Consider the following 11,342-nt stretch of genomic DNA (forward strand, 5'->3'; position numbering starts at 1 on the left):
AGGACGATTGCAGGATTAGTTCTCCGTTATAGTTCCTGTGCAAATGCCCCATCACCAATGTCCCACTGGGCCGAAGACAACGGTGATGGAACTCTGGAAGGGATTGGTTTACCAGCTTCTTTCCATCCCAGAAGAGCTCCAGGAGATGCTTCTGGCTGTCCCAGACACAGCAGATCTGGTGCATTTTGTAGGCCCCAATGTACTCTCCCAGATCGATGAAGCTGCCCAGGAAGAACATCTGTAAAGTGGAATTATGGAAAGACAGAGCCAGCTCCACCTGGTTAATGTCGGTGGAGAGGCTGCTGATATCGTAGGAAAAGGCTGTCCCGCTCTCCACAGTTTTTTCAGTCCTGTTGAGGTCGACGCACACCGTGAACGCACAAAGTTGAGGGACACGCCAGTTGGCCAAGGAAACATATTTGCTCGTCACTCCCATGAAAACCACCTGCTTCCCTTTCAGAGACACGGATTCTGTTTAGGAAAGAAGAAGAAGAAGAGGAAGAGGAAGAGGAAGAGGAAGAGGAAGAAGAAGAAGAAGAAGAAGAAGAAGAAGAAGAAGAAGAAGAAGAAGAAGAAGAAGAAGAAGAAGAAGAAGAAGAAGATGATCTGAAGAAGGGGCATCAATCTCTTGGATCGGGGTGAAATCCAAAATTATTCCGTACTGGTTCTGTGGCATGGCTTGGTGGGCATGGCAGGGGGAAGGATATTGCAAAATCTCCATTCCCACCCCACTCCAGGGGAAGGATACTGCAAAATCTCCATTCCCTCCCCTCCTGGGGGAAGGATATTGCAAAATCTCCATTCCCACCCCACTCTGGGGCCAGCCAGAGGTGGTATTTGCCGGTTCTCTGAACTACTCAAAATTTCCGCTACTGGTTCTCCAGAACCTGTCAGAACCTGCTGAATAGCACCCCTGACCTGGATGCTAGAGAATCTCCGTAGACCTTAAACATACCTGTAATGTTTGAATCAGGAGATGTGATTGGTGGAAGGGCAGATGGATCTTCCCCCACACCTGTAGAAGAAAAAAGGGAAGTTCAGATGTGACCACACCTAGAGTACTGCATCCAGTTTTGGTCACCACACTATAAAAATGGTCTTGAGACTCTAGAAAAAGTGCAGAGAAGAGCAACAAAGAGAATTAGGGGACTGGAAACTAAAACATGAAGAGCGGTTGCAGGAACTCAGCATGGCTAGTCTAGTGAAGAGAAAGACCAGGAGAGACAGGATAGCAGTCTTCCAATATTTGAGGGGCTGCCACAGAGAGGAGGGGGTCAAGCTATTCTCCAAAAGCCAGACAAGGAATAATGGATGGAAATTGATCAAGGAGAGATTCAACCTGGAAGTAAGGAGAAATTGTCTGACAGTGAGAACCATCAACCAATGGAACAGAAGTTGCCTTCAGAAGTTGTGGGAGCTTCTTCACTGGAGGCTTTCAAGAAGAGATTGCACTGCCCTTTGTCAGAAATGGTGTAGGGTCTCCTGCTTGGGTGGGTGGGGGTTGGACTAGATGACCTACAAGGTCCCTTCCAACTCTGTTAATCTGTATCTGTATCTAATCTGTGAAGTAAGACAAAACACCCCCATCTAGGAAAGCTGAGGTTGGGGAGGGGGGGGGGAAATAACATCAAAGAGACAAGAATCCCATGAAACTGGTGGAGGAATTCTGGGATTTGAAGTCCACACATCTTCAAGTCACCATGGTTGGAGAAACACTGATTTATCTATCCGATTTATATGGCGCCCATCTCATAGGCATCTCATGACTGCTGATGTTGAGACTGTGGCATGGATGGAGCAGACTGGGCCCACCTGATGGACCATTCTGACATTCTCCTGCAAAGCCACCAGGTCAATGCTTAGAAATAAAGTTTGAGGCATCCCAGAATTCCATCCTTGTGTGACGTTTGAATTAGGAGAAGTGATTGGTAGAAAGGCAGATTATAGGGTCCTCTGCATTTCCTCCTATAGAGGAAAAAGGAGAAATACAGGCACGAAAACGTACAAAACGTACATCTCTAGAAATTTTGAGGTTGGGGGGGGAAAAACTCTGAGAGAGACAGGGAACTCATGTGAAGGTGAACGAGATATGCAACAATATCCTAAGAGAAACACTGCGGAACTGAATCTTCTGTTTCTTGGGGTTTTTTTCCCCACAAATAGGGAAATATAGGGTTACTTTCTTTTGATTTTTCCTGATTTTTCCCACTGATTTTATGTCTTTATATATTCCCCCTGCTGGCTGGGGACTTCTGGGAGTTGAAGTCTGCAGATTTCCAAGTTGCCAAGGTTGAGAAACACTGATTTATTTATCTGTTCAATTTATATGGTGCCCATTTCGTAGATAGGATTGCTGGGGCAGCCTTATCTACTTCAAATGTCATACCTTGTCCATAAATCACTGTTTGTTCGAAAGAGCCATAAACTCAGAAGGAAACACATTTAATACGTTGTGCGGAGGTTCTCATACGCTTCAGCCAAGATTTGACAGGGGACTCATAAATAAAAGTTTGAAGCCTACAAGAACATTCCCATCAGGGATTCCAAAAGTTCAAAACTACAAAACAGAAAACGATTGAGTCTCCGATATAAAACAGAAAAGCAAGAATTGGGGCAGGAACAACCCGGAAAAAGGAAGTGCCTCTAATATTCCATGTCAACATTTACACAGAAATGATAAGCCATGATCTGCTTTAAACCGTGATTTGTCAAAGAGTCCAGACTTGGTCCCCACATCGTGCTAAGCTGTAATGTTCCTGAACTGTGCCAGTTGTGATTTATTCAAGAACCTGTTCTGCCCCAGCTCCGGATTCCCAAGGATTGTGACACACACCAACGGTCCTTATCAAAGTTATAACGTATCAAAAATAAACAAAGTCCGGCAAAGGTTGGCAACCAGCCCAGAAGACAAGATATGATAAGACACTCACTCTTCAAAAATTCTCTTTAATAATTACACGTTGTTTCCAGCAAGAAATTACTAACTGCTTGCGACTTAAATAGACTAAGGGAGTGGCCAATTATCCTCAAACCTTACTCTCAAGGAGACCTCCTCCTCCTGAGCAGCCACTCCTGCCTTTTGGCAGCCCTACGTGCTCGAGCATTGAGGAGAGGCTCCTCTACTTCGCTCTCTCCACTTGAAGGAGCCCCTGGAGGTTCTGAAGGTCCAGGCTGAGTCTCTGCCTCTGGCACCACATCCTCTTCAGCCTCCTCGCTGTCCGACCCGAGCGCCGGCTGCACAGGCTGCTGACATGACCAGCCTCCTCGTCGTCAGGATCTGCCACAATCCACGCAGGCCGCTGGTGGGCCACAACACTGACATAGAACATTGAATAATGAGTTGGAAGGGACCTGCCTGAGCAGGAAACCCTAGACCACTTCAGACAATTGGGGGTCCTCCAGACCTCTAGCAATAGAGCACCCACAATTTCTGAAGGCAAGCTATTCCTTTGGTTGATCGTTCTCACTGTTCGGAAATATGAATTTACATTTGTTGTATTTTATATATAAAATCGTGGCCAGACGATTTTGGGGCTTTAAATGTGGACTCATCTTTTTTTTTAAAAAAAAATCATATAGTGTATTTATTCCGAATGACAAAGATGAAGGGGGTTTATTTGAAGAGATTATGGCTACTCACCACAACGTTGATGCTGGGCAGACTCTGTCCGTACGTCTTTCAGAAACCAATAATTTTGCCCCCAACTGACCACATTTCCATCTTCGCAACGCTCAAGGTCTTGCTGACCTCTCACGTGATCCCACATCTGGAAGTAGTGCACGATGCCAACGAAGGACGATTGCAGGATTAGTTCTCCGTTATAGTTCTTGTGCAAATGCCCCATCACCAATGTCCCACTGGGCCGAAGACAGCGGTGATGGAACTCTGGAAGGGATTGGTTTACCAGCTTCTTTCCATCCCGGAAGAGCTCCAGGAGATGCCTCTGGCTGTCCCAGACACAGCAGATCTGGTGCATTTTGTAGGCCCCAATGTACTCTCCCAGATCGATGAAGCTGCCCAGGAAGAACATCTGTAAAGTGGAATTATGGAAAGACAGAGCCAGCTCCACCTGGTTAATGTCGGTGGAGAGGCTGCTGATATCGTAGGAAAAGGCTGTCCCGCTCGCCACAGTTTTTTCAGTCTTGTTGAGGTCGACGCACACCGTGAACGCACATAGTCGAGGGACATGCCAGTTGGCCAAGGAAACATATTTGCTTGTCACTCCCATGAAAACCACCTGCTTCCCTTTCAGAGACACGGATTCTGTTTAGGACAGAAGAAGAAGAAGAAGAAGAAGAAGAAGAAGAAGATCTGAGGAAGGGGCATCAATCCCTTGGATCAGAAATCCAAAATTTTTCCCTACCGGTTCTGTGGACATGGCTTGGTGGGCGTGGCAGGGGGAAGGATATTACAAAATCTCCATTCCCACCCCACTCTGGGGCCAGCCAGAGGTGGTATTTGCCGGTTCTCCGAACTACTCAAAATTTCTGCTACCGGTTCTCCAGAACCTGTTAGAACCTGCTGGATTTCACCCCTGCCTTGGATCCTTTGGTTGTGTTTATGAGCCCACTGAAGGGGGAATTTTCAAAAATCATAAAACATTGGGAGAAAAGTGTCTATGAAGAAGAAGAAGCACATCCTGAATTATTGGGAAAACTCATACCTGAGAAAAGGAACAAGGTGGCTACAGCCAAGAAGAGGCTACCGAAGATCTTAGATGGAGCGTATCCAGCAACATCAGACTTCTGACCACTCATCCTTTAGATGAGGTCTGAAAAGCAGAAGGGAAACTTCTCAGATACGTTCTGGAGGAAGAAGACATCAACAGAAACCCTGATTTAACTCCACTGACTCTCTCTACCATCCTGGACTATATTCAACCTCTGACTTCTCTCCACAGCTGATGCCTTCTAGATGTATAAGGCCTGGATGGCCCTCCACAGAGTTCCAGATCTGGGGAGATGAACTCCTTAAACAGCTGAAATCAACCCTTTAGGATATTTCCAAGTCAGTCTGAGACAAGATGTTCTGTGGATCCACCACCAACTTACCTGAGGAAGGAATCATCAAGGAGAGCTTTGCTCCCAGGTTGCAGAATCAAGTCTCTTTCCCATCAGTCTCTGATCTCAAGGAGGAAATTAAAAGATAAATCCTGGACAGCTTCAATCTTCAGGGTCCATCAACAGTATCTCACCAGCTGAGAGGACTTCAGAAAAATTCCCATCAACGTGGCAATCAGCCAAATCAACCCTGCCTCTTTCTCCCTTACGACCTTCCTGATTTGGGCATCTCACTGGGATGATTCCCTCACCATGAGGCTTAGAAACTTGAAGGTTTCCTTGATTTGAAGCAAACGCGGAACATATTTAAAGAAAAGCACCGTGCTCAGAACTGGCTTCCTTGGCTAGAAGTGATCAGCAGGATCTGATGAACTCTGATCTTTAGAACTTTCAATGTCATGGAAATTTCAATAATTTATTGGATCATAAAATCTAATCTTGCTAGAAGGAAAGAACAAAGATTAGATTAACGCAATGCAATCATACATGGGAATGGGAACACGGTTTTGTACGGAAAGTTGTTCAGACACCTGTAGGTCTTTAGAGTTCCTCTCTTTCCCCCGGGGAAAATTGAATTCGGGAACTTTTTCCCAGTTACTGATGGAGAAAAATCTCAAACAACGGTGGGGAAAATGCCATCGGAATTATGAAATATGGGATCCTTTTGCAAATATCGATGTCAACCCTGAAGCTGACCCGACCGGAGCCATCTTGGAGCTTCACTGTTGCCACACTGGAACTAAGGGATAGGAGATTAGAGATAGCTGGGGTTGGATAGCCAAAACAAAATACTTTCTCTTGAGAACCAAGGACATTCTCACACCTGGACTGTGGAAGGAGGAGTAAGGTCACCAGACGACCAGACAGCGCCTTGATTAAATCATGTGACTGTTTGTTTGGGGTTGTGGGAAAACTTTCTCTTTTAATTAGGTGAAAACCATGAGAACCTTCAGAGTCGGTTTTCACCAAATCTGTGCCAATATGATATTTCCAATAAAGCTATTCTTTGAGGAATCCACCTGCTTCGGAGTTTTGCTTGCTATGGATCTATTACTTGGAACCCTGACAACTAAGTTGCAACACTCCCATACAGATAGTCCTTGACTTACGACCATTTTTAGCAACTGTTCAAAGTTACAGTGACACTGGAAAAAGTCTCGCACCTACGACCATCCCTGCCTTCACGTGCTGGAAATCCAGGCATTGGGCAACTGGCTCGTATTTATGACGTTTGTGGGATCGCCATTTCCAACGAGCAAAGTCAATGGGGGAAGCTGGATTCGCTTAACCACGGTAGCAAAAAAAAAAAAAAAAAGTTGTAAAATTGGGTGTGGCTCGCTTAATAGCCCCACTGCTTAGCAATGGAAGTTCTGTTCCTAGTTGAGGTCATTATTCGAGGACTACCCATACTTTTGATTGGGGTGGGAAGAAACATCAGAATGAAGAAAACCTAAGACCCGATTTTACAACCGGGCTCAATTTCCCACTTTTCTTAATTTAAAAAGAGTTCCAAATTCCCTCTTTTATTTAACTTTATTGGAATTCACACTTCATTTTCATGAGTTTTATGACTCGGAGTTCTCTCTGGATCTTTCGAACCATAGATTCGGAAGGTGTCGTTTCTGCTACACAGAGCTTGGCCCTGGACTTTGGAAGGAAGAGCAGTTATCTTTTCTGCGGCCATTATTCTTTGGGCCCGGACACACCCCGTTAAAGACTGCGGAATCCGCAACAGTGGAAAATAATGCCATCATTTTATAGCAAACCACGGGAAATTTCCGTCTTTGAGAAAGCAATACTGGGACTCAGCTCAAGCATTGCTTCTCCGTCTGCTGCAGAAATCAGTGTCCAGGAATAAGTGTTTTTGCACACTTCCTCTGGGAGTCACTGTCGTGCCAAAGAATTGCAGCTTTTGTGAAGATATATGAGTTTTATTAGCTGCACAACTGGAGCTTTGAGCCAGGAAAAATGTATCTCTCTCTCTTTCTCTCTCCTTCTTTTCTCTCTCACGCTCTCTCTCTCCTTCTCCCCTTCTCCCTTTCTCTCTTCCTCCCTCCCTCTCTCCTTCTTTTCTTTCTCTTTCTCCCTCTCCCCCCTCACTTTCTCTCTTCCTCTCTTCCTCTTTACTTCTTTTTTCTCTCTCCCCCTCACTTTCTCTCTTCCTCCCTCCCTCCCTTCCTTTTCTTTCTCTCTCTCCCCCTCTCTCTCTCTCTCTTCCTCCCTCCCTCTCCTTTTCTTTCTCCCTCTCTCCCTCTCCCTTTCTCTCTCCCCCTCACTTTCTCTCTTCCTCCCTCCCTCCCTCCCTTTTCTCTCTCTCTCTCTCTCTTTTGCACAAACCAAATCAAAGGAGAACACTATCTTTTTTAAAGAATATATATTTTTATTAAAAGTTTCTTTTATTAACGTAAGCTATAAATAGAAAGACAGACGATGGAAAAAAGGGAAAAAGAAAGGGGATGGAAGAGACAGAGGGAGGGAGAGGGAAAAATAAATTATAAAAAAAAGAAACAAAAAGCAGTGACTTCAGAATTTTTTCCATGCAGTAAGATACATAATAATAAAGATATAGTATCGGCCTTTTAGTTATGCCAAAGAGTAACTACTATTCATGTCTATAGCAATAGTTCACTTAATTGTCAAAATCCAAAGTTAAACATCTTTTATGGCATTACCGAGAGCCAAATATAATTGGGAACTTTCAGAGGAATGAAACAGTTAGCCTAGTAGCGTTTCCGCTAAAACGAACCTCTGAATTATTTCACTATTTAATTCGGTCCATCATGAACCGTTTGGTTTGTAAGGCCAGTTTTTTTCCAACCTACCATATGTGCCGAGCTTATTTTCAACTCTGCCGGTAGGAATTTTGGGGTTCAGCTCAAAACTACAATAGGGAATATTGGCGTGCAATAAGAAGAATGCAATTCGAGATGCTATTCTAGCGTTTTGAGCAATTAGGACGCTACTGTTCGACAGATGTTCCTCCTTTGAACCTGATTTCATTCCAGTCTGCTGAGTCTGGCACCCATTTAAAAAGCAATGCTTCCTTCACTCACAGCCCTTCGTTAGGCAGTCGTATTAATGAATCTCAACCGGTAAACCAACAGGCAGAGAGGAGTCAATAAACAGTGCAGCAGCTCACAGACATGAAAAGTCATTGAAAATGTGACATTTTCTCCCAGAAGTATATTTTGATGGTTGTGGTGCAGTTTAGAGCAAGGGAAGATGTCGAAAGACATCACAACTAAACCAACTAAACAATTAAACTATGTTTCTTGCAATTAAACTATGTTTCTTGCAATTAAACTATGTTTCTTGCAATTAAACTATGTTTCGTGCATGAACCGGTTTCTGCCTATCGGCTTTTGCAAACAATGGGATTGTTTGGACTGGAGGAAAACCTTTTGAGGCTTGGGGTGTTGCAGGTCCTCCTAATGGCAATTTTTTCTCTCTGTCTCCCAAAAAAATTTCTCCCTATAAACCAAGAACGCTTCTAACATTCTGTATAAAGCAACATCCTTGAGATGCCAAATACATGATTCATTTCCGTTCGGTCTGGTCAAGCTAAATCCGTTTCTTTCTATTCTCTGGATGTAAGCAGGCACGCGCAATTGAGACTCTGATGTATTTGTAAAAACGTATTATATATCAGATCGCTTTGGGAAAAGCAAGATTTGGAACGGTCCTTTTAATTTTAAAGGCCCAGCAACTAGCAATGATTGAGGCCTGGGGGATGGTTTTATTGGATAGGATGGGGAAATTATGCGTCTTTTTGGAGTCCAAGTGGCTGGACTACAGGACCCATCATCCTTGGAGGAGGGGGGGTGTAATTCATCCTGGCTTGATGGGGGGGAATGTGGGCAGAGGCCTCCATAAGGCCTGGGGGAGGGGCTCTATTGGATAGGATGGGGGATTATGGGTCTTTTTGGAGTCCAAGTGGCTGGACTACAGGACCCATCATTTTTGGAGGAGGGGGGGTGTAATTCATCCTGGCTTGATGGGGGGGACTGTGGGCAGAGGCCTCCATAAGGCCTGGGGGAGGGGCTCTATTGGATAGGATGGGGGATTATGGGTCTTTTTGGAGTCCAAGTGACTGGATTTTTATTTTTTTTTTCCTGCCAGTGATGGAGATGTGATTTACTAGGAATGAGAGCCAAACATTTATTTTCTTCTGCCGTGCTGGTGCAAAAGAAAAATGTGCAAAATAGGGCCGCCAGCGCTGAAGAAGGTGTGATGGGAAGTTTGCAAAGCCCAGGATGCCCCGATGATAAATTTAAAAGATGCGTTGGAAGTCCAAGGCGAATCTCCGAATCGAAAGAAAGGAGCAAAATTCTGGGGGGGGTTGGTTGACACAGACGCCTCTTTTATGGCCGCGAACAAAAACGGCTTTGGAGTAAGGAAGCAACGTGACTCCACAAAGCCTCCGTCGGGTTCAGCTGGAGCCGCGGGTGAAGAATGCGCCTTTTATAAGAAGGTCGACACCACGGAGGGACTGGCCTTCCAAGCAGCACGTCCAGTTCGAAGAGATGGGAGATGCTGCCCAATTGCCAGGCAGCCAGAAGGGACAACGTCTTGCGGGTGGGAATCTTAGTACCGATTTACTTTGGGCCAGTTCCAATTTCTCTCCCTCCTTCCCTCCCTCCCTCTCTCTGTCTTTCTCTCGGTCTCTTTGTTTCTCTCTTTCTCTCTCTCTCTCTCTCTCTCTCTCTCTCTCTCTCTCTCTCTCTTTCTCTCTCTTTCTCTCTCTCTTTTTCTGTCCCTCTTCCTCTCTTTATCTGTTTCTCTCTCTCCCTCCCTCTCTCTGTCTCTTTCTCTCTTTCTTCCTCTCTTTTTCTCTGTCTCTCTCTCTCTCTTTCTATTCTCTCTTTTTCTGTCTCTGTCTCTCTTTCTCTTTCTGTGTGTGTTTTTCTCTGTCTCTGTTTTTCTCTGTGTGTGTCTCTCTGTGTCTTTCTCTCTGTCTCTCGCGCTTTCTGTCTTTCTCTCTTTGTTTCTGTCTCTCTTTTTCTCTGTGTCTTTCTCTCTCTGTCTCTCTGTGTGTGTCTTTCTCTTTCTCTCTCTCTCTCTCTCTCTCTTTCTCTCTGTGTGTCTCTGTCTATTTCTCTCTCTCTTCTCAACCTACTTTGCATGATCGTCGTGATTGGGGAAAACAGAAGGAGGGAAGAGGAAGGATTTGGTATGTTTGCCACCTTGAGTTATTTAGAAAGGAATAAAAGGAATAAAAAAAAAAAGGAAAAATAAAAAAATAAAAAATAAATACTATTCATTTATGACTTCTCAATCATTCAGGTCATGGTTGTTGCAAAGGTATTTTATTCCAAAAGGCAACTAGACTTCCTTGGTTTTTTTGCTTTGAAAACATTTTGCTTCTCAGCCAAGAAGCTTCTTCAGTTCAGTTCCATTGACTTAGTGGCCAAAGTTGCAACAGCAAAGAGTGACTTATGACCAGTCCTCACACTTATGACCATTGCAACGTTCACATGACCAATTTTCGGGCACTTGGCAACTGGCAGGCATTTAGGATGGTTGCAACATGCCAGGATCATACGATCATCACCCGTTTGCAACCTATCCAGACCGCCTTCGATAAGCAAAGTCAGTAGGGGAAGCCATTGTGGCTTATGGCTTAGCAACCTTCCATCTACTGTGTTTTATAAACCATCGTGTGTCATTGGGGGCTGATTTGTAGGAATGGAGCCAAGTGACTTACCTGACTTACCTGAAGGTGAAAATGGGGTCTCAGCAGATAACGTAACTTTATCCTTAAGGTTTAATAATATAATAACCTTTATTAATATAATAACCTATAATAACATAACATAAAACATACAATAAAATATTATATATATATATATATATATATATATATATATATATATATATATATATATATAATAACCTAATAACATAAAACATACAATAAAATAATATATATATAATAACCTATATAATATATATATATGTTATTTTATATATATATATATATATATATATATATATATATATATATATATAATTTTATTATATGTTTTATGTTATTATAGGTTATTATATTAATAAACCTTTACTGTCCCTAATAAAATATCCTTAAAGAAGACAAAGGATGGAGCACCCCAGAAAGTTCATGGAGAAAGCGGGAATCGAACCCGCCACCACGAAAGCCCAATTTAAGCGAGCCGCTACGCGCACGCGCGTCGCCGCTTCGGCCAGCCCGAGGGCTCGTTTCCCCCGCTTGGCTTGAGGCGAAATTTCCCCCCCCCTCCCTCACCCCGCACCTCCGAACGCCC

The 11,342-nt window shown here is 44.0% G+C and overlaps 2 protein-coding genes across 2 annotated transcripts in view; both read right to left on the minus strand.

Annotated features, from left to right (window-relative positions):
- LOC148112238 (adhesion G protein-coupled receptor G4-like) overlaps positions 1-1,062 on the minus strand; it is a 3,208-nt gene extending 2,146 nt beyond the window's left edge. Inside the window, exons 1-2 of the mRNA XM_087877648.1 lie at positions 956-1,062; positions 1-471 (exon numbers count right to left, since the gene is read on the minus strand). The exon at positions 1-471 is cut by the window's left edge and continues 153 nt beyond it. Coding sequence (XP_087733774.1) covers positions 1-436 — 436 coding nt within the window. The 5' untranslated portion in view covers positions 437-471; positions 956-1,062. The remainder of the gene's footprint in view (positions 472-955) is intronic.
- Positions 1,063-3,632: 2,570 nt separating this feature from the next.
- Positions 3,633-4,758, minus strand: LOC148112239 (adhesion G protein-coupled receptor G4-like). Its single transcript, XM_087877649.1, has 2 exons — positions 4,665-4,758; positions 3,633-4,264 (listed from the first exon to the last, which is right to left on the minus strand). The coding sequence occupies exons 1-2, from the start codon at positions 4,756-4,758 to the stop codon at positions 3,633-3,635; spliced, it is 726 nt and encodes a 241-aa protein (XP_087733775.1).
- Positions 4,759-11,342: the final 6,584 nt, after the last annotated feature.

Source organism: Pantherophis guttatus, chromosome 12 (genome assembly GCF_059756535.1).
Source record: "Pantherophis guttatus breed Tessera chromosome 12, ASM5975653v1, whole genome shotgun sequence".
Classification (NCBI taxonomy): domain Eukaryota; kingdom Metazoa; phylum Chordata; class Lepidosauria; order Squamata; family Colubridae; genus Pantherophis; species Pantherophis guttatus.